Source organism: Anopheles funestus, chromosome 2RL (assembly GCF_943734845.2).
Source record: "Anopheles funestus chromosome 2RL, idAnoFuneDA-416_04, whole genome shotgun sequence".
Classification (NCBI taxonomy): domain Eukaryota; kingdom Metazoa; phylum Arthropoda; class Insecta; order Diptera; family Culicidae; genus Anopheles; species Anopheles funestus.
In genome coordinates, this window is record NC_064598.1 from 34,396,096 (window position 1) to 34,419,845 (window position 23,750).

The following is a 23,750-nucleotide window of genomic DNA, read 5'->3' on the forward strand; positions in this document are numbered from 1 at the left end:
CTTTCGTGCAGGGAATGCTTTTGTCACACCCGGAAAGGAAGCGACGGTTGAAGATGAAGTAATAATTATTATTTTGGCTCACGACGAAAATTCGAAGCGCTTTTGGTCGCCATTTCTGGCCCGTTTCAACCATCAAAATTGGATCATTGAAAACTAATTTCACCCGAAGGAAATGGGGGTGGGTGGGTAGAGAAAATTTTTGCGGAAGAAGAAAAAAGGTGGAAGATTTTCATTCATTATGTCTGAGCCGCCTTGTTGCGGACCCGATTTGCTGGGCAACTGTTTTAACAGTTGCCAAGCACATCCAATCGCACCCATTCGGTGGTGGCAAGGCACGAGAGATTACACTGACCCAAACCAGTGTGTACGGGTGCCTCAAGCGAAATGGGAACGAGTGGCATCCGGGTGTGGCGAGCATTTGGCCACGAATTGCCGGGAAATTGCCGCGTGCCGTTTTGGCGTATGGTTAATATTTCATGATACGCAGCGAATTTAAATTGTTGGCATCAAAACAACGCACGTTGTCATGAGCGATGCGAGCTGTGTGTAAAAATGCAGAGCTACTGATGTATGCTTCTAATGCGCTCCGCCGGTGTTGAGCCGTACTGTGGAATAGTTGGGTTGGGGCAAGTCACCGCAGCAAAATCAAATTTAAAAATTTATACACAAGTTGTGCTTTCCGGTGCATTATTGTGTACGCTTCGGGGTGATCCGCACGAGCGTATGAGGATACGTAGGATTAATATGCTTTTTTTTTGCTAGCAAAAATTAACGACCTGCCTGAGACTTACGACAAAATTATGGCAAAGTAAAACACATTTTGAATACGTTTTTGTGATATTTTTTTTAAAATTATTTAAGAGCTTTTGTTTGTTAATAGATGAATAGAAGCAAAATAATAGTTATGTTAAATTTTGTTTAAACAAGAAGTGTTTTTATGTAATAATAAACATATACCTACTAGAGTACATAAAAATCAATCAAAAATACTCAATATTAAAAAAAACATAAAAATCAATCAAAAGCACTCAATATTTTGCACACAAAAACAGAATTAGATAACGTTAAGAAAAGAGCTATGAGCTAAAGTTTGTAACAAAATCTGATGAAAATGTCAATTCAATCAGTTCGTAGGTCTTTGACCTGTTCAAAGGTAAATTGGTTTTAGTAATGGGAAATGATTCAGACTTTGGAAACGGATCAAATCAATTTGTGAGAATACTGAATTGGATCGGATCAGAGCAAAAAATCCCTGTAGCTGTATGTCCGGGAAAGATCCCGATTTGTAAAAGAGCACCTTCGCCATACGGAGCAGATCCCGGACCGCAAGAGAACAATTTCGTTATACAATTGTGATCCAGGAGCACTTGCAACCATATTATTGCATCGGAACAGATTTTGGACCAGATCAGAACAGCAATTCCCTCTCTAACTTCACATCAATAATCGATTCGCAAAACGAAATTTGTGTTGAGCAAATACGTTTAAACTTGAAACATTTGGATGGTTTTAATCCTTGAGGCTTTAGCTTAGTTTTCAAAACTGATCAGTAAACTTATTTGCAAATTTTTTTCTTTCTTTTTCCCTTCGCAACTTCACAAGGTCATATGGGTATGCATAGTGTGTAGGAAAAAGCAGGAACTTCTATCAAAGACGGGTCAATGGATGAACAAGAGCACCAGTCCCGATGGGGTGATACGAAGGCAGGAAGGTGATCCGAGGGTAAGTTAATCTAGCTTATCTAGAAGATAAATAAACTCGATAGTAATTATAATCTCCACCTTCTCTCCCTCTCCCCCGACTCCATCTAGACACTACCCCAAACCATGCTCGATCCACTCGATCCCTCCGACAAACGGCCCAAGCTCGAACGAGCACGTAGCGCAGCGGAGAAGGAAAACAATCCAATGCAGCGGGCAAACAGCCAGTTACGTCGGCAGTACAGCCAACAAGATCCACCCACCCGCCGGCTGTCACAGTCGGATGGTAGCGGGATGGACATGATGATGTCACCGGGACATCATCAGCAGCAGATGGGCCGAATGCAGCAGATGGGTCACGGACAGGTGGGGATGTACGGTGGACGATCGGGTGGCCAGCAGGGTGTCGGATACGGCGGAAGCTACGGACAGCATTCGCAGCTTCCTCAACCACCGATGCAGCACGGCGGAGGTGGAGGACCGTACGGCGGTCAGCATGGAATGACACCGCAGGTACACATAACCCATGCCGGTGGTGGTGGTGGTGGTTCGATGGGTGGTTATGGTCACGATGATCCAAGCTACTATCAGGTAGGTGATGTTAGAATTTTATTAAATTCTCAGAAGTTATCCAAGAAGCTGTTAGAAGAATCACTATTCTACCGAAGAACCGCAACATAACTTCAATAATTAATTGTTTGGATTTTTACACACTACTTCACAGAGTGAGATCGAAGATCTTATGCGCACCCATCCACATTTGGTGCATCCGAGACAGCAGCAGCACTACGCCGAATCGCTCCAATCCAGCTCGGCCCACGGCAGCGGTGGTTTGGGTGGTATGGGCGGTGTTGGTGTCGGCGGGGTACATCTTCCGCCCGAGCCCACGAAATCTCACAAGCGACCGCTCGGTGGTCCGTACCTGCCCCAGCAACGGTCCTTCAGCAGCTCTGATGAGGACATTCGTTCCACGCCGGAGTTCGAAGGTAAGTCGGCGTGTCGTGGCTGTCGTACGGCTTATCTCGGCAGCCGTAGTGAATTAAACCAAACCAAAAAGGAAACCTGTGTGTTTCCCTTTCATTTTTGCGTTATTCCCCCGTTTTCGTTCTATTCGTCCTCTCATCAAAACCGCCAGCTTTTTGATGGTCTGGTGGCTCAAATGCTTTTGTTTATCATTTAGTGTTTCCGCTAGCGTTTAGTGTGAAAGTATTCTTTACCATTTTGCGTTTGGAATTTTTTGTTTTTCTTTTCCCCTTTCTCTCCCCCTGCATATTTATGTTTCCTCTGTTGTCGTTCCCACTGTATGATTTTGGATACAAAATTGTTTCGAAGCTGGTAGTTTCGGATTGTTTTATTTTTTTGGCGCGCGCAAAGACACAGGCTCTCGTTTGCGTCGTAATGACGCAGCCCAAGGGGCCGAAATGAGGGCACTTAGCTAAGTAGTGTACGTCACGCGCACGGACGTATCCCGTATATGAGCGAAAATCCGTCCCATAGAATGGTTCCCATTACCTTTCGATAGGTTTTTGCTTTCTTGGTAGCCGTAACGGTAGGCTTCTGGGTTATAATATTCGTACTAGTGAAGGTTATCGTTCCATCGCTTCCCATCGCTCGCGGGAAGAGGCTTAACTCGGGTACAAGAGTTTACGTTTTTGGTATAGAAATAAGGTCGATAAATTATAAAACCATCGGATTTCTCTTTCTCCCCTTCCCCACCAAAACCCACCCACACACACCTTCCTAGTGGTGCCTTGCAATGGTGAAATTTTAAAGTAAACCAAATGCGTGTGCCTGGCACAATTTTGTGCAAAATCTACTTGCTGCAATGGCGTAGGATGTCGATGACATTTAGAATTTTCGGTAGCCATTTAATTAGCTGAAAGCTTGTCAACGTCAACTCGTGCCGTCATGCTGTTTGAATAGGATGGAAGCTATTTACGGGTGTTCGGGGTTTTCGTAGGAAGCGAGCACAATCTTTCGTACTGAATCGTATCTTCGAATTTGTTCACCAGCAGCAGCACCGTAAAGCAGTCCGTGTGACGTGTACCGCTCGTGTAGTATTATGCTCGGTTGTAATGTGTCTGGAATCTTCACACCCCACACATGACCTCGCATTCATCTGGTACGGCGGAGAGAGAAAAAAAAGCCACATTTGCACACCAATCGATGGTTTTCGGTGGGTCCACCGTTGACAATTTATTTGTCTGGAACCGCGTACCGCGCTGCTTGCAATTTGTTTCTGCGTGTTGCAAAAAAGTTATCTTTCGCGGCTGCTGTAGCAAAATGCAGCCGTACAAAAACCGACCAAGGCGGGCCACCAGCCAGCCGTCAGGCCCCGTCTTTAATTCCCGTCCCTTAATTCGCTTTGTTCTTCAAGGCTTTTGTAGGTCAGGACCGGCGTTCGTCTCGTGTCTTGTGGTGCCGAACGAGTGCAACGAACAAAGGCAAATAGAAAGAATGACAACAGCGACAACAACAAAAAATGTGTGTCTCCGGCTTCCCCACACACATCCATATGCACTGGATAAATGGAAGACATACAGCGGCGGTCTTATTGGAAGTTGCAAACGGGAAAGGGAGAAGCTTACACCGCTCGCATCTCCTTCGCACGCCATCCCCAAGGCTTGTTTTGGGGGGGGGGGGACTCCGTAGCTGGGTGGGGTTAGCTCTGACTTCTGTCAGTTGCTTTGTAACGCAAGGGTGAGCCCCGGTTTTTCAACTCGCCCTACCAACGAAACCCGTTTTCCCCTTTCGGTTTTGTCGCTTGACTAAGTGGCTTCATCCCGAACGTCTTCGCTTGTACACGGGTCGCACGTTTCATTGCATCGTCAATTGGCTTCTTTTTTTGCTGTTGCTGTTGTTGCATCCCCCCCCCCCCCCCCCCCCCCCCCTTGAGAGTCGTACCACCTCGCGCCGCGAACCATCTACACGTGGCCTGGTAAGACTGAGTCAACCGAAAGTGTACCAGAGGAGGTGCCGTGCATGGAAAAATTGGAAAGAAACTGTCAACTACCATTTACCACAGGCACAGGTCCGTTCTTTGTACTGCCGAAGAGGGGGGAATACAAAGCTCCCACGTCCCACCCAAAACTCCCCATTTGCCATACGTTTAGTTGCAATTTTGCGCCCTCTGCATCCCCTGCCCGGTATGCAATTGTTCGTTCGGGCATGTATGGAACGTTGTGTTAGCGCCACGGTATCAGCAAAACTTCCAACATCGCCTGTATCTGTGCTACTGCAGTATATTGGAGCAGAAAGCTTCTTTTTTGGTTGAATTGTTGTTGCCTGCTGCCACTTTCCCCGTGCACCATTACTTTCTCTTTCGTCTTCTCTCTGTCAGGGCCACTATCACTTTTGCACCATGCGATGGCCTATTTTTTCGGCAAAAGTTTTTTTTTGCACCAGGTCGCTTTCAGTAAACGGTGCCTGGTGATCGTAAATTATTTGCTGGTTATAAATTTCATTATAGACGATGAAGATGTGCAATAATAGTAATAATGTGAACATGCCACACTCCCGTCCCGATGTAACACAGGGAAAGGAAGGGCCGACAATTGGGGACTGTCAGAAAACTGGTGGTAAAGTATGTTTCTGGGTCGTATACAATGGGTTGTGCGGTACCCATCACAGCAAAAGCAGCACTCTATTGTGCGAGCGTTCGATGCCACTTATTGATTGTGGTCAGAATTTTTCGAATCTCCCTTAAGGGAACGACGGGACGGGTTTTGTGTCAGTAGATAAGATTGCACCAAATCATTTACTTGTGTGTGTGTTTGTGTGTGTGTGTCTGCATCCGGTACGCTAGCGAAAGGGTCGTGTAATCAGTGTGGCTAATTGTAAGGTTTCCCATAGAGATTGTATTCAACTGCGCCTGACGTGCTGGAGTTGTTCAGCAAAAAAAGAAAAAATAGAATCAATACTGCAACGAAGTGCAATGGATCACTCTGCCTTTTGCGGGGATGCGTTACGGATTGTTCCCAAGCAAAGATGATCTTTTGATGCTTGTGAAGTTTCTGATATGGAAGGTTACACTGGATAACAGAAAGGAACCGTGCGAACGAAAAATTTATTTTTTCAATATCTACTGAGGAAACGATGGAGGCGCCTGGTCGTTCAGTGCATAGAATAGTGTCATGCGTTACAGATTGTTCCCAAGCAAAGATGATCTTTTGATGCTTGTGAAGTTTTGCGATATGGAAAGTTACACTCGATAACAGAAAGGAACCGTTCGAACAAAAAAATTTTTTTTTTTCCAATATCTACTGAGGGAACGATGGAGGCGCCTGGTCGTTCAGTGCATAGAGTAGTGTCATCCACGTCATCTACGGGTTTTTTTTTTAAATGATTGCAATTTAATGACACCCCACACTGCTGGGTTGGGTTGGTGTAATGCGAAAGCGTTTCAAGTAAGTGCTTGAATAAAAAAATAATTTTTGCCTTGATTGCTGCTCACACCAGTTATCAGTGTGGTAAGGATTAGTCGTATACCGTCATGTGTAGGCAATCCTGACGTCAGTTTTGTAAACTGGTGTTGATGTTTTTCCTTTTCTTCTTGTTTGATAATACAGTTGGTTTCATTCTACCCTAACCGAGCGAAAGCATTTTCAGTTGTGTGTAAATGTGTGACGTGTTGGAACGTTTCCCCATTGACAACCGAGGTACCGCTCCGTTGTGGTGGTGTTGGTAAATCCACCGGTCCACAGTGTCACGCTGACGTATAAGGGCTGTAGCAAATTACTGCCCACTGTGCTAGCACGTGTATGGGCAATAAAATGGAGAAACATTTGCTTTGGCTACTGAACGGTTTGTGTCAGCAAGGACACACATTTTCTTTTACACTTCCCTATAGTAGTAAGAAAGTAACGTTGTTTGTTAAAAGAACATAAATTCATTAGGTAAGATTCTACAAACCCCCGTACATGTGTTGGTGTTTGGTTTGTATGGTTGGTGTACACCATTCGCAGAGAGCAATCCAAAGAGTAGATATCCAATTAATAAATTCATATCAATGACCTTGGACGAGGATGCTGAGTGGCGTTCCGTACTCTCTGCATCATGGTCACTCGCAAAACCCCTTGCGAAGTCATGCCCCGGTGGCACGGGACGGAAGGGACAGTGAAGGAACCACCACACCGGAACCCATGGACAAGCACAAAAAAAGGGCCCCAAAAACCTCTCAGACCGTTGCCATGAGTGACTTTTGCTGGGGGATGGTATGAACATCCACATGGATTCTCCCTTTTGGCTTCTGCTTGTTGACGTCTTTTGGCGCTACGCCGAATCGCTGCCTACCGTCTGCTGACGTAGATACGCTGAAGTTTGGTTTGATTATTGCGTCCCCGATGCGAAGGTATTGATTTTTTTGTTTCGCTCCACGGTTTGTAAAGAACGCTGCTGGTATTGAAATCAGTTTTTTTGTTTGTGACTAAGGTGTTGATGTGGAAAGCAAGAGCAAGAGAAAAGGGCCTAGGAAGAGAGAAAGAGAGAGAGAGACCGTTTCGAATCAACCAAAACAATAGTTTTACCAGAACAGATCATTTGCTCTGTGATATTGTTTTTTTTTTGTTCTTCAGCCTTCTCCTCACAAGGGAAACACATGAGAACGTGTTAAGAGAGGACAGTGTCTAAAGATGAGTACGATTAAGTTAGCGATGAGAGAAATCGATTCCAGTAGATTTTTGGAAAACAAATCGTAGTAAATCGTGCTTTCAGCTAAACATTGATGTGTGATCGAAGAGATTTGGCACTAAAAATTTTTTTGTGTTTAACTGAACTGAAACATTCCTGCCTATGAAATTATCACGATAAGAAACACAGAAGGTACAGCTAGTATCAGTCGCTGCTAGCGATGGAACTCATACACGCCGTTCTCTCTCTTTCTCTCTCTTTCGCTCGCATCAGACTAATAGAATCTATCCCTCATTTTTTGCTAGCGTTCGTTGTTCGGTTCCTCATTAGCTCTCGCGATGGTTTGGGTTCCAAAATTACCAACCAGCGGGTAACTCACCGGTACGGTAATTGATGAGCGCCGGTGCGTATAAGTTTTGGCACACTGGTGTGGCACTTGTCTTGCTTGTCCGAAACGCAAGCGAAAGAAAAGCGAGCAGGCATGAGCTTGTAAGGCAACCGGGACGACAATTTGCACTGTATGTAAATTTTACCCGAGTCCACAACTCGGTTCAGTCCTTCGTTAGCCGCTGAACGCGTCAGTTATTCCGAGGACCGAGGACGAAGAAAAAAACACTTTTCCTCACCTGTTTTTTTTAACGAGCCGTTTACCGAGACCGATAAATAAGGACACTCCAGGAAGAAGTGATGCGGTGCAGGATAGACTATTGTGGCAAACTTACCGTTTCGGTTGGATACTAGTTTTGATGATCTGCAAGAAAGAAAAAAAAACAGTAAAGTTTAGTATCATATTCAAGTGATTCACCAGAAGCAGAAAGTTCAATTTTGAGGGCGAAAAGATTATGCTAGTGGTGAGGAGTTTTCTTCCACGTTTGGCTCCGGTACTTCACGGGTTTTGGGCGTGAAACAATAGTGAAATGTGTTTGATCGTTTCCTCCTCTCGAACCAAACCAATTAGTGGCTCGAAATTATACGGAAATGTGGTAAAGATATAGAAATTTGTTGGAGGTTATTTTAGTTTTCACAACTCCAATAAACACATCAGTGAAGTGCGAAGTTGGGCAAATCATCGTTTGCATTGCATTAACGGCAAAACAGAACTATCGCTGATATATGTAGAGTGAGCAAAACTAATGTGAAATAAACTACGGTGTTATTTGCCTTGTTTTGTCAGATTTGGGAACTAATGAACGGTTTTTTTTCTTCTGGAAGCTTATGACCGTGTATGCATCCTCGATTGCATTCGACCTGTAGTCAGCTGCATGGATGCGCATATGTGTCCTGCTGGACTCGCGCGCTCCTGCGTGTGTGTGTGTGTAGGCAAGGTTAATGTGTATGTGTGCGCGTATGACAGTGTACCCCGGTATAGTGTGACCTGTGTGCCTTTGGGGCAACCTACACCGTTTTGAAGGAAAACAGCTTTGCACCGGAAATTATCGATTGCCGGAAGAATTGACCATTCACGCCGTTCCGCATCGTGCTAGGCGTTTTTGGGGGCGAAAAAGGCGCGCGCGAGAGAAAGATAGAATGTGATGCTAGAGGGAAGATATAAAAAAGCACACACACACACACTTAGCACCGTAAAAGGCACACATGTACAATGGTGAAGTGCACAGAACGAAAAAAAAAAACCAGAAGCGAGAGCGAAATTTGAGTTTGATTGTGCTACAGCTGGGAGAGCGTGAGAGTAAAACAACGTTTGGTTAAAGGCCAATAAAAAGCGTTCCAAAAATTTGTTTCGGTTTCGGTTTTTTGGATTTAGTGATATGGTTAAAATAGACAAACGTTCGCAGAATTGAACATACTGCGTTGATCAAAGATTGTATAGCCTTGTGCAGTGTCATGGAGTGTAGTAAGTCCAGTTCAGTTGTCTGGTGAATGTCCTTGATCCAATCCGGTTCGGATGGTACCGACTGTGAACGAGCAGCATACGTCACATGATGCCATTATTATTAGCCCTTGCCAGTAAGCAAAGTTAAATATGGTTGCACACGTACTGCGCCTAAATGTATGCAACCATACCGACAAATAGTGGCGGTTTCCGTGTGCATACTAGTACGCTAGCGTCAATGAACAGTGCGCCTAAACAACCTTTTCCCGTACGATGTGAAGGAGCGTACCCGGGAAGGATTGTGAGTAAATAACAATAGGATACAGTTGGACGGGTGGATGATACTATTTTTAGAAACGCTCCCTTACACAGTTTACTCTCGTCTCGGCTAATCCGTGCCGAAAACGAATTCCGGGTAACAAACAGCAAATACAACCAGTGAATATGCGTCGTTGACAAACCACACGTTTATTTCTCACAGCCGGCCAGTGGTATTTAGTGTTTTTTTCCAGCTGGGTGCAAGATGAAGTCGGTTTGAACATTTAACCGCAGAGAAGTGTGGGTGCAAAATCAAAAAAGAAACAGTTGTATTTATTTTCATTGTTCCAAACCGATCACACACACACATTATACGTGAAAAGCAACGGTGCATGCAGTGATTGAAAAACGCAATAAAACTTAATCGTAGGATAGAGAGAGAGAGTGAGAGAGATATAGAAAAAGACACTGAAATTGTTGGTGTTTAATATGTGCTATTGAAAAAAACATTTGTCTCCAATTTGAAGACCGTCAGCCTGCCAGTGTGTGGTTTTAGAAAGCAGATAAGAACAGAACGTATCGAAACCCATACGAACCCGTAGAAAAGTAGAAGCAGATACTGCGACAAATGATCAATGTGGTTGGGACCGGCAGACAACGGTCAACGGTCACCAAGCGGGTGATGCTAAACGTAGCGCATTGTGTACGCAGTTGGGTGTGATTGGGTTGCGTACAGGATCGTACCTGTGTCTTGGTAGTGCATCGGAAGTAAAAAAAGGATGATTCGCTTTGTCGGTGAGTGCCGAGCGAACTCAGCTACATCCGCGCTGGATCGGTACGGTTCGGTTCGGTGTCTAAAAATAAACTTCTCCCTTTCCGGGGTCGTGGATCTACAGACACGCTGACACGGGGTTGGCAGACGCACAGACAGGTTATTAGACGCGCGAAGAGCACACACACACACACACATACAAGAGAGAAAGAGAACCAATCCTTCGAAAGTGTTTTTGGTATCACACCCTCTACAACAAAAGCTAAACAAAAATAAAAGCCCAAAAGTAGAAGGCAGTGTTTTTGGGGCTCATCAATATATGTGAAAAATTTGAAGAAAAAAAGTAATTTTTGTCACAAACAAAGTGTCGAGCGGTTTTGTTTTTTGACGAAAGTCTTGTGCGTATTGTGTGATACAAGTTTCAAGTTAAACAGTGCATACACGCACACACAGTTTAACGCAAAACAGACAAAAAAGGAAAGGAAAAAAATCTTACTGTGGAAAAATAATTGAAGCTTTCTCAATGGAACCATTGAGTGAGGTGAATGGATTTACCAATCTGAATCTTGTGTGTTGATCCAGTGAATACACACGGCAGACGCTTGCCTGGTTTCCGTAGTGATACTTCAGCGACCTGATAAAATGTGAGTGTTTTTTAAATAAAATGATGAACGACAATATCATTTCAACCCGTTTAACACACTTTCATAATAACATCAATCCGATCGATGATACAATATTCAACTCATGCAGATACATAAATGCTCGTTTGTTACCGTTTATTTTAGGTTTGAATTATTTAAATGCTTGTTATGTTCATATTCGTACTTACAAATAATTACATACGGTCCGCGAAGAGTTTGCCAAGTTGCGTAAAATAGCATTTCTTTAGTAAACATTATTTATTTCCTGCATTGTTTCGCTAATTTTTGTGTTGATAAAATTATAAATTTATAGCACACAAACGTTTTCATATGTTATTAAAAAGCATTTTTCAAGGGAAATAAAACTTTTGGAATTTTTGTGGTTTTAAAATGTGTTCACAGCAATGGAAAACAGCTGTACCTGCTTGCTATTTGCTTCTTCGTCACATTACCATGTGGCCTCTAATTGGCCACCTAGAATTGTGTGTTACAAAGTAGTCGCAACACGACAAACAATTGTTTGCAGCTAATGCTAGTGCACCCGGATAGGGCAAAAGAGATTATTGAAGAAAATTGGATTGCCGTTATGTGATCTTTTTCGTTGCGATTTTGCACCGTCTACTGTAACGGCCATTATTGGTTACGGTTTGTACGGCAAGCTATCGATTGCTGTAGAAGGCAAGTAAGCATACGAATGAAGAAGATCTCCTACAGAAGTCATAAGAGTAAAGATTCCACCGTACCGTAATGATGTAAGTAAGCACTGTACCATCGTACCGTGTGGTGGAACACAGCTAAATGATTGAGCTAAGGGAAGGCCAATGGAAGCAAAATGAAAGCATAGTGCAGTTTCGCATGGCTTCGGTGCAGCCGCATACAACAGAATTTATTTTTTTTTACCCATAAGCCACGTAAGATTGGTTTATTTTTCTTTTTTTTTTGTTTATGGCACCGCTGCTAAGCACAACGAAGACTAAGCAGCTGGGAAGCGTCTTATCTGACCTACATCGGCTTCATTTCAATGTCCCTAATGAACCTGTTAAGAAATTGATTCTCAATGTCAACAGCCAATAATAATAATGCACTGATGTGATTTTATCTTAACATTGAGTACAGTCTCATTTATGATGGCTAGATTTGATAAAAATAATTTTAACCTATTAGTAGAATCGTTATAACAACTACACCTGACATGTGTTTGTACAAAAGACCATGCGTCTCCATTAAGATGCAAACCACAAAAAACACCATGCGTCTCCTTTGTGGTACAAACTACCATGCGTCTCCATTGTGCTGCACGAATTGAAGGTGTTGTTTTTTTCATGGTTAGTATACACAATATTGAACGTGATTAAATTGAATAACAACGTACATTTTTCCAACCCAAGGATGGTCTAATCTTTTGTTGAGGTTCCGTAAAGCTCACATCCTTTTGTATGGCTTCGAAAATAAATATAGCATTTATTCAGCCCTGAGACAAAAGCATTGAAAGGTATCCAAATTCGCAAAACCAATTGTGTTTATGAATGCATATTCAATTTCACGCCACTACCCTCGACAGTTTGCTGCCAAATTAATGATTTTCTGCCAATATCTATTACCATATCGGTACCGGCTGGATTTTTCGGCATGGTTCCCTCCGTCTTTCCGTTCGTGGTGCATACGCGGATCGATGTGGTGTGTTGCATTTGTTTTCCAAAACGAATGTGACATCTCGAAACGGGATAGAGCGATGTTTTTGGTGCAGCGAATTAGAATATTTTTCGGATGCAAATTAGTATCGTAGTGTGGCATTAAATTGGATTTGGCTTGAGATTGGGATTGGGAAATTGGGTTTAAAGTTCTAAAAAAATAGGATTCGTTGCAAACTGGGAAATAACATTGCGAATTGCAAATGAATGGACTAAATTTGTCGACATAAGTATTTTATTCAGCTCAGGTTTGTAACTTCAAACAGCCTAGCATGTAACCGAATACAGGCTAAGCAAAATAAGCCTAAAACAATTTGATATTTTCGTAGCAAACTTTTTAGGCACATAGTACGGAAAGCGAAATTGCCTGACCCTGGCACAAATGTATGGGTCAGCCTAACTCGGTATTATTGGCCACGAACAGGTGGCCACGCAACAGTCTGCTCCTGAGGCTAATTTTATTTATTTTCCTCCAGGCAGCAACATATTTTATTGCACTTAAGCACCATCGTGCTAGGGCGTAGGTACATTATCAGCCGACCGAATGGGAAGGTGCAAGCTGAGTTTATTTTTACATTTGATGTGTTGTGAACTATTTTTATCCGCGTTGCAAACAGCTTCGTACGGCAGAAATGCTGTACACCGGACCTTATGGTTTTTGATACGCCCCAATATGGAACGGGCAAGTGCGTGCCGTATGCTGCTTTCTGTCCGGTTTCTTCAGCACGTCTTCAGCCCTAAGGCTTCTTCGCTAACACCGGCTGGAGGTCGCTCGTGACTTGCGACGTTTACGCAGCTAAATATAGCCGTGCCTTAGTGTCCCTGTTAGAATGGAGAATCTTCTTTTGCTAATCCTGCACCCCCGCCCGCTGACCTGACCTTCCGTTCCGGTTTGATATTGGAAAAATTGCAAACACATAAACGGTAGATCGCGTTTATCGATGACCCAATTGATGCTTTTCATTATCACAAAGTGGGTTGTGGAATCGCTGCTCGCTTTTTTTTCTATTCTTGTCAATGTTCCTATTATCTGTATGCTTCACGTGGTGTAAAACTTTTGCCACATCTTTTTTTTGCAGAACCATAGTTCGTCCTCGGGATCATCTGCGAATCAGAAACTTTGTTGTTTCTTTCTTTTTTTTCCACCACCCAGTTGTTTCGTGTGACCAAAGTTGTTCTTACAGGTTTTTTTTATCGTTCACGTTATGCTTGTAAATTCCGTCTCTGTCATACCTAAAACAATGAATCACCATTCAAGCAGCAGATTGAAGAGCGGTTGCTGTTGGGTGTGTGTGTGTAATTACACGAAGGTACATGTGTGTGTGCTTCACCGAATCGTTTCTATCGGTCGATCATTCGATGAAACTAAGTGCTGGCCAGGCAACCAAGTATGACCAAGTACAACTTATAACTGCTGGTGTGTGTGTGTGTATGCAGCTTAGAAGTGTCCTTAATTCGAGGCTTTTCTGTCGTGCCTCTAACCAAGGTTTGTCAAGGTTCGAGATGGCATTGATGTAACAGCACGTGTGTGACTCTCTTGTATGGTGAACACATCTCTTCATCTCTTATGTATTCTACCACCAGTCACCATCCGAAGTAAGTCAACTGAGTGATGTACGTCATACGGCTACACTTAGCGAACGTCAAGTGATTCCGGTAGTTCCCCCACACACTCCCGGGAATAGCTTAGCAGTACTGGACGTATTTTTGATTTCTGACTTATTTCATGATTGACATAGACCGCCTTCGCTGAGTAGGATAGTAGGATTCGGTAATAAATATATTTTTAACTGATGAGCCATTTATGGGCACTATAATGTAAAGTAATGTGGGACAAAATCGAAATTACATGAAACACCAGGCGTCTCCATCATGAAGTCGAGTTTTACATTATTATGTCGTTCCAACGTCAACGGTCGATAAATCATGGTATTAGACGCGAAATTCGTTTCTCTTATTAAATGGTTCGGTTGTCTTTAGAAAGTTTCGTTCGGTTTCATTATCCATGGTCCAATTCTTTTTTGTAAGGCATATGACATAATTCAGTTCGGTCTTTTTCGGCTCCATATTAACTAAACCATTCACCACACTTGACAAAAAAAACAGTTTTAAACAAAAATGAATTAATGGTCTCTGTAAAGCTTACCAATTTTGCAATATGTTTCCATCATACCGTTTGCTATCATCCCGAAGTAATTCGCTCACCATTTTACTCTGCTTTACCTGTGAATGTTTTTTTTGTGCACTGTGATGCGGTGGTTGTGTGTCGTGTGTGCCCTCTCTCTCTCTCTCTCTCTCTCTATCACTATTTTAGCAAAAGGGTGCCTGTTTGTGACAAACAATCAGTTTGCATTCTACCATCCCATACTATACTTCTACTATCTTTCTACCGACTATCGTATTGGAATGTTCTGTTGCCTGTTGTCTATCTTTCTTTCTCTGTATAGTTATATGTATTTTTCTCGCACTTTCCCTTTTCTTTAACTACTTGTCCTTTTTCTGTCTATCATCCTTCTTTAAAATACACCACATAAAAAATTGACGAAATTGAACAATTGTTTTCAACGTGATATGAAAGGCGTAACATCTAGTTTTGCTAAGGCCTAACAGCAGAGAAAAAAACCATAAGCTTCACATCTCGGTTGACAATAAATACTTCATGATCATACATACATGTTATTGGATTTTAGGTGATCGTTCGATTTGAAACTGGTTTTCCATTGTGGTTTGTTTTTAATTTGCCGTTTTTTTTAACTGGAAAACGGTTCTTTCACGGAAATTCACGTGTTTTGGTGTTTTATGTTAACGTCATATATACTGTTGATTTTACTTCTGGTTTTAGCCATATATCGATGCTAGATTCAATCGTCAGTAGTTGCAGATCCATTGCACTTAAGATGTTAATTGTCTTTTTTCAATGCACCGCTGATGTTGCATTAGCAATTTTTAGCACCCCCCCAAAAAGAATACATTTTGGAATCTGTCTTTCATATGTTTTTTTGTTTTTACAATTCTTATAGTTTTCTTACTTACATTGACCATTGGTTTTATTTTGCTAGTGTGAGTGTGTGTTTGTGAAGCTTTAAAATGTGAAAAGTTTTACAATGATATGAAATTGGGACAGTGAGATTTTAATTAAAGCATTAAAATCTTGACAATTAAAATTAAAACCCTAAAACCCAATGTCTTTATCTTGAGTTTTCATTTTGATACTACAAAAATATTTGACTAAGGTGGCTGATAATATGACAAAATGTTCATTGGAACAGTCACTCGGTAGACTTCAATCGTTTTTTTTTCGCTTATGTTGTTATATAGCTTAAGTTGTAGGAATATCTCTTTAAAAGTAATGTGTAATGTATGTGCCACCGGGTGCGCTGCACATCTGTGATGAGGTGAAGCACACGAGTTGTAGTTGAAGATGTATTGCAATGAAGCAGTGTTTGCTGAGGCGTTGTTCCGCTTTCGAACCCATTTCTCTTCCAGCCGGTCACCAAAGACAGTATTTCGATAATCACACACGACTGAACGCTAACCTTACCGACTATCGAGCAACAAAGCTGGACGTGCAGCAACGCAACAGTTACAATCGTACCAATCACAACCGATATCAATCACCGTCCCAGTCGACGCAGCATCCATCCCATCCCTATCACTACCAGCCGTCGCCGGATCCGATCGGTCGGGAGTATCATCAGCAGCAGCCACTGCCGCAGGTGGTGGTTGGCGAGAGCACTATTGCATCCACGGCCTACGATAGTATTAACCACCATCACCAGCCCCATCAGCATCATCAATCGCTTCATCATCCGACGGGTACGGTGGCACCAAGCCCGGCCACCATACCGCAGGGCCTTCACGGTGGCAGCAGTGGAAGTAGTAGCAGCAGCCAGCATCATCCGTACCAGCAGCAGCATCACCATCAGCCACAGCACCAACAGCATCATCACCAGTGTAACAGTAGTAGCAGCGGTGGTTCCAGCCACAGTACCACGGGGCATCATCCGGTGGCGCAGAATTCGCACACACGTTACGGGACGAGCCCGGCCGCGACCGAGCAGCCGGATCCGTACTGGGACGAACCGGCCGACAGTCGGCGGTTTACCGAGCGCAGAAAGAAGACGGTCCGGTTCGATGGGCAGGACTCGGACGATTGGTCCCGGTGGGAATCGGAACGGCAGGGCAGCCAGGATTCGGCCACCAAAGATTCCGGCATTGACACGAGTAGCACGTTTACCAGTAGCGAAGACTCGAACCGTGGCGATGGCCCAAAGGTATAGTGCTACACACATCTCTCACTATCTGCCACATTCCACACACACATACACAAAAAAAACACGCACATTTACACTCATGTACCAACACATATCACACAATGACCGCACAAAACCGCATCTTCCCATACATCTTCGATACCCTTGGACATTAATGGACAATGTACACACACACACTCTCGGCCATATTGTTATACCATTATACGCGAAAAAAACCGACCATATCGACACCTAATCGACCAATGGACGACTCATGACGGACGGTACAGAACGCCGTACATTCAGTGTCTGTGGAACAAACTACTGCTGGTTCCGAACGATGCTGCATAATGGAGCAACTACCGGGAAGCGCCGAAATGTATGCAATGTGAAGCGCTTTTGATACGTACTAATGTTTGTTGTTTCGCAGTGGATCATCGGAGCAACTACTAACAAACCATTACAGGAATGCACCGCTACATGTAGATGTGTTGTGACAACAAACCACGTCACATTAGTGGTTTTAGTATGTTTTAGCTAGTGTAATGCGTTCTGGTTTTTTTTATTGGGTTTTTCTTTTACTATAATCACTCTTACACCTTATAGTGTAATTACCTTTGTTTTGACTCGCTGTTTGTGTTTTTTTTTCTATCTTCCGCTCCCTTCGCTCACTCTAATGCTTTTGCTTTGCATGTTTGTTTTGCTTTATATGCATGAATTGAATGTTTCAGTCTCATCCTTCAAGTGCTGTGACGATGTAACATGAAGGTGGATTAGGTGGATTGTGTAAAAATACTTAAAATAATAATTAAAAAATCTAGAAATCCATATGCGTAAGCCGAACTGCAACTGCAAGTCCTCCTTCATGTCACCTCCGGATCAACACGGGGGGGGGGGGGGGAGGGGGGGGGCATGCAACACGCTTTTGTTGCGCCGATTGCACCCATTTGCCCATTATCTGTACACAGTGTATAGGCAGCAATACGGTCTGCTGCCATCATAATGCGTACGAAATCGTATGCAATCGCAACATTGTGCCATATTCTTCGTTTCAGCAAATCCAGTGAATGTTTTCATCTGCGCCTTGATCGTTATCTTCGTTATTTCTCGCTCTCGCTCTGTCTCTCTCTTTCTCTCTCGCACATTTATGCTCATTGTACATACATATTCGTCTTCTCTTCTCGTGTGTGCGTGTGTGTTTTTATGTTATCTTTCTCTTCCTCTCCCAGCAAGCTGATCCGTCTTCTGTCACGTACGCACACACACAAGCCCGCACAGTAAAAAAAACTCAGCAGCTTCCTAATCTACGTCCTGCCAAATGTCTATTTATACACCATTGTATGTATGTACATGCTCGATAGAGTACCGGTGTTGTTTGTGCCGCAGGGTAACATAAAAATCCATTCCTTTGGAATATAGTACTTTTCACCTTCATCTTCTATCGTATCGCTTTGCAAATGTGTACCTTTCGTAGCATAATTCATTCCATTTCTTCATCGCACCCGAAACACACAAAAATCCATTCAATTCAGCTCGTTATGTGTACTATTTAGTGAGCGAAAAAAAAATACCAAAAAAATAAATCGTTTAAAAATTCCACCTTCTTTATCATGTTTTGGTGTGTAATTAGATTGGTTAAAAAAACCAACACACAAACACAAATATAACTTCATTCTTCAATCAATTTCAATTGGTAAATGCGCACGTTAAACTATCTACACTCGATCGATTTATATGGTTTGGTCTTGCAAATCGTTCTCCCATGAAGCGTGTGTTGTGTTCCATTTTTTTCCAAAACTCCCCAGGTTTTTTTTTCTTTGTTGTATCGGTTCCGTTCTCACTTTTCAATTTCATGTTTTTCATCCGGTGTTTGTGACATGTCGTTTTGTCTCCATTGCTCCATTCGCATCCTTATTATTGGCTACCAGCCACTGTGGCCAATGCCAATCCCACATTTGCGGGATACACATAATCCATACACGTCCTTGACTTAATTTTCATCCGCAAGTGAACGGTTTTCCGGATGCCGCCAGCCATTTTACAGGAAAGGGTTTTTTCCATCATGAGTGTGTTTTCTTCCGTTTTTTTTTGTTTGTTTGTTTTGCTCTTTCGCCATCTCGTTTGTTTCATTATGTCCATTGTCTCTGGTTGGTCGATTGACAGCGATTCGGTTTTTTTTGTGTGTAGGGCTCTATGTGTTAGATTTGTTCCTTGTTTTTTCTTTATTATTGAGCGATTCGTCATGATTGATTTCGGTCACTTACACCCGATACTCACATCGGATCACTTCCTTTGGTTGCATAATGTGATGTGTGCGGGTGTGTTTGTAGGTTTGAGGTGTGGCTGTGTTTTTTTTTCTTTTGGGACATGTGAATGTTTTAACCATCATGCTGAGGTATTAGGATCATCTTGATCTTTCATCCTTTGGACCTTCAATGTGGGATGAATTATTATTTCTTTTCCTTGGCCTCTTATAAATTCTTAAGGCACTTAGTAAAAAAAAAAACAGCTAAATTACCTTAAGGGAAAAATTCACTGACTTCTCGACTTCTCGACTGGTAAAAATAGTTTCTAAGAGCATCCTTCATCTTCACCCCAAAAACTTCATCATTCGACGATTGATTACAAAAGAGAATCCCAAAAAACTCTCCCTCCCGTCACTCGGTCATCTCTCTGCTCTCGGTCACAATGCACCACCACAACTCCACCATTTAGACGTATCTTTCTTCTGCAAATAAAAAAAACGACAGCAACCAAATATGTCACATACACACATTGAATAACACAACAATGAGTAAGGTTCGTTATCGCACAATGTGGTACGGATGCACTACGGTTCCTGAAATTGGACCCGCCAGCACCCGGGAAACATTGTTTGAGAGCAAAGCAAAGCACACACAACAAGCAAAAATTCTTCCTTTAACTTCCACCTTCATCGGCCATTTTCCGCCTGTGCACAGAATCCAGTTAGCTGGCAAGTAGTGTCATCGTCGGATGGTGGCCGTACGGTAGGCCGTATGGTGCAGCGAAGAGCGTTTGACGGCGAAGACGTACTAGGGCTAAAGGTACGCGGTGGCCAAGTACTACCGAGCGATACCCGTGCAGCGCTCATCGAGCTGGAAAGTGCTCACATTAGGCCAGGTAATTATGCTCCCACCTCATCCTTCCCCTCTCGGCCCCACCACACGGTGTTAGGGGTTGCTAACTCTAGTGGAGTTTGAACTTATTACTAATAAGTAAAACACTATCAAACTCTGCAAATAGGTGGTTCAGGAAAAATCGTGTTTGTTTTTGTTTGGTTTAATGTTTGATGAAATTTTTCGATCTGTTCGAATCTGCCCATTACGGTAAGGGGGATAAAAACAGCTTGCGAAGCGTACAAGTCCCCGTTACAGAAGCAAACTTACATGCCTTATATGCTTACGAAAATGCGCTGCTTTTCTTACTGTGATAGCTGTTACGTCCTATTTCGCTACGAATAAAAATTTACTTCCAAATTTCGGATTCGGATTTTCCGATTTTCCTTGCGAAGCATTCAGTTTTTTCGCCTTTGGTTTTCCATGTTTATTTTTTCACATTTTCGTTACCTACCCCTTTTATTATGTTCTGTGTCCGTTTCGTGTCCATTTTTTTTCTTTAACGTTACGCTTTGTTTCATCCGCTGTACCGTCCGCTTACCGAACGAATTTGGTAAAGCGTTTTTCTTTTTGTTTTGGCAAAAATATTTGCTCGCAAAACTACGTTAATAACCCACGTTCCAAACCTTCCAAAAACCTGCCTGTAGAAAATTACGATCGACGCGATAAACCGAGCGTGCTGGTAACCTCGCCAGGATCGCCCGATTTGCACAGCGTGCGAAACTACTCCAGCTCCCGGTACAGCAACCGGTTGGCACCGGCCGGTACGGTAACGCAGGAAAATAGCGTCGGTGGCCGGGTACAGATAAAGCTAGGGTTCGAACCGAGCTCGCTACAGCTGATCGTTACCATCCTCTGCGCCAATGGTCTTGTTCCGCGCGGAAACGGTGCGGCACGTAACCCGTACGTTAAGGTAAGGTACCCAAAAACCCCGTGCGAACGGATGGGGCTATTCATCTGCTTTCCTATCGTGCTTCTCGTTTGGTTTGTTTTTTTTTCCGGTTTGGGGTGGTTTTTCTTTTTCGTTTGCGAGCGGGATTTTCGGGGGTGGATTTATTTCTTTTCCACGATCTACTCTTGCATATGCACACACACGCAAAAACAACAACTGTTACATTGTACGCCTACAGATCTGTCTGCTGCCGGATCGAAGTGAAAAATCGAAACGACGCACCAAAACGTTAGCCCTCACGAACGACCCTCGCTGGGGTCAAACGTTCGTTTACGAAGGTTTAAGAAGGGCCGATCTGAACAACCGTCTGTTTGAGGTAAGTCACCATGACCATGCGTCGATATGGCGGCACGGAAGACACTTATGCATTTGCCATTTTGTTTCAGGTAACGGTGTGGGACTATGTCCGTTACGGTGCGAACGATTTTCTTGGCGAAGTCATAATCGATCTTTCAACGCACCCGCTGGACGATGAGGCGGAATGGTACATTCTACAGCCGCATCAGGACACCCTGCGAGATACTGTACGTATTTGCGGGACTGCGGATCTGCGATCCGTTCCGTTCGTTAGCACACCGTACTGAACCATTTCCAACACCCTTTTCCCACCACGCGAATTGGTTTTTGTTTGTTTGGACCACCATTTTGTTTTTGTTACACTCTGTTACTTTCATACGAGTTAATTATTCTTAACAAACCTTCTATAGAGCGTTCTGCTTTGATAAAGTTTTTTTTTCTTTTAATGCAATTCTTATTTAAAAAATTTTACCTATTAAATACAAACTATACACACACGCACACGGTGTTACATTGTTTGTTTGGTTTTCTTGATATTTCTCAGTTATTTAGTGACAGTTTGTTGTAAAGTACAATTGTTTTACATTTTTCCAGTTTAATTCTTCATTTGTTTCCTCTTCTCTTTATCTCTTTCGCTCACTACCGTTTTACATCTCGCTCTTTCTTCTCTATTCTCTTTCTCTTTTCGGTGTTTGCATTTACCGAAAAAGGACATTTTCATTCGAAAAACTACTGCTTTCTTTTCTATAATCTTAATTAGCAAAATATTTGTAAAACCAGAGCTAAATTTTAATGGTTACCTCTTGTAAAAATGATACTTTTTTTTCGATTGCAAAACAAAAAAAAAAAACCAACAACAAAAACATTACATTTTCGCTTTCTGCCAGATTTTTTACGTCCGTCATCATCGTAGACGCTTGCCTACTATGGCTTCTATTGCGTTCTCTGTACACATTTGGTTAATATTTTGTGTTTCTTGTATTTGTATTTTGCCTTTTCCTGTCCAAGAAATTTGTTTTAAAATTAAGCTTATGGTTATAACACGTAGCAAATCATTTACAACACCCGTCTTGAGTGAGTAATGGGATGAAAGGCAAGCAAAAAAAAATCCCCAAAAACAAGGAAACAATAATTGTGGGTAAAGTTGTGCCCCAAAGAAGAGGCAATTCCACGTCTCCTTGAGGTGTTATGTTTCCTTCCTTTAGTACCATCAAAGAGGTTAATCGGTTGAAGCGCTCGGTTTCAGTTCTAGTGAATTTCGTTTCCATTTAATTTGGCTTTCCAATAACAACAGATCAAAAACAAAACAATTCAACTACATACTGTACGGACAATGTAGGAGTATGTAAAACATTTCGCAAAAAAAAAAACAAATCACGACTCTTATCATCATCCATAGTTTTTTTTTCTCTCAAAAACAAGGCAAGCAACCATTTACCCCACTCCACAATGCAACAGAAAGAAGCGAACGAACGAAATACAAAACAAAACATCCCTTTCCCCCGCCCTTCGAAAAAAAAACGCAAAACAATCATTACATTTTTCACAATATCTATTCGTAGTTGCGTAGAGACGATAAAGAACCTGGCAACGAATTGGATATGATATTGACCCCGACCGATCATTTATCGCCGCCGAGTACGACCTCACGATTGAGTGACTCTGATACGACATCCGAATGCGATATAGATGGTTTGATGACCGGACGTGACGGCGCTAGTGTATCATCCTTAGGCAGCTCATCTAGTCCTCCGCCAGAGGTAAACGCATAACCTTCACAATGCTTCCCTCAGTACAAAAAAAAAACAAAACCAAAAACCGTTTTAATCACCGTGTGCCACATCTTAACTGCATCAAAAAAAAAATGGGGGATATACAATATGTAAGACTGTCCACTAGCAAAAGCAGCAAAGCAAAAAAAAAAGCACTAACATTAACGCACAAAGAATGCATACAAGCGAAAAAAAAACGAGAGGAAAACAATTGTTTAGTATTTTTGTTTTCAAAATATTAAGTCATTTTTACAAAGTATGAGTGTACATATCGATCAAAGATTCACGTTAAATTTTATAATTCTTCTTGGGTTTAGTTATTAACATCTAGCAGGACAATAATTTCAACCGTTTCGTATTATACTTTCTGTCATTGATGTGTTTTGTTTTATTTCTTTTGATTTTCAGCAACATTCGAACATGGTCGGATTAAAATGTGAAATGTGAAAGTCAAGTTATTATTTACGTTGTTTTACCATTTATTTGGCGCCGGAAAGTTTAATGACGCAAACACGCTTCATGGCTGGTGTTGTAATTGAGAAATAAATAATGCGAACTTTATACGTATCTCTAAACAGCTGTTTACCGTTTGATAGTATGTATAGCACATAACTTCATGGTAAACAGCGCTCCTTTTATTATGCTTGGCAAACATTACAGCTTTTTTTCTTTTTTGGTTTTTGTTGCTTTTGTTCCATTGAACTTATTAATACACCCAGTTGGGGAAATGAAGATTTTGCTATATATAGGACTATACACATTATAGCTAATTATTGTTCCTAGAGCATTTACCGTTTACGTTAGACCGTTTTTGG

The 23,750-nt window shown here is 42.4% G+C and overlaps 1 protein-coding gene across 11 annotated transcripts in view; it reads left to right on the forward strand.

The window, feature by feature from the left end:
* LOC125760986 (regulating synaptic membrane exocytosis protein 2) overlaps positions 1 to 23,750 on the forward strand; it is a 54,109-nt gene that overhangs the window by 11,505 nt on the left and 18,854 nt on the right. For 7 of the 11 annotated variants that reach the window (XM_049421663.1, XM_049421669.1, XM_049421668.1 and 4 more), the window contains exons 5-13: positions 1,603 to 1,722; positions 1,812 to 2,291; positions 2,425 to 2,686; positions 16,011 to 16,798; positions 19,738 to 19,918; positions 20,562 to 20,827; positions 21,045 to 21,182; positions 21,253 to 21,390; positions 22,726 to 22,923. In XM_049421663.1, the coding sequence (XP_049277620.1) occupies positions 1,603 to 1,722; positions 1,812 to 2,291; positions 2,425 to 2,686; positions 16,011 to 16,798; positions 19,738 to 19,918; positions 20,562 to 20,827; positions 21,045 to 21,182; positions 21,253 to 21,390; positions 22,726 to 22,923 (2,571 nt within the window). The remainder of the gene's footprint in view (positions 1 to 1,602; positions 1,723 to 1,811; positions 2,292 to 2,424; positions 2,687 to 16,010; positions 16,799 to 19,737; positions 19,919 to 20,561; positions 20,828 to 21,044; positions 21,183 to 21,252; positions 21,391 to 22,725; positions 22,924 to 23,750) is intronic. The other 4 variants (XM_049421671.1, XM_049421674.1, XM_049421670.1 and 1 more) reach the window with 3 other exon arrangements.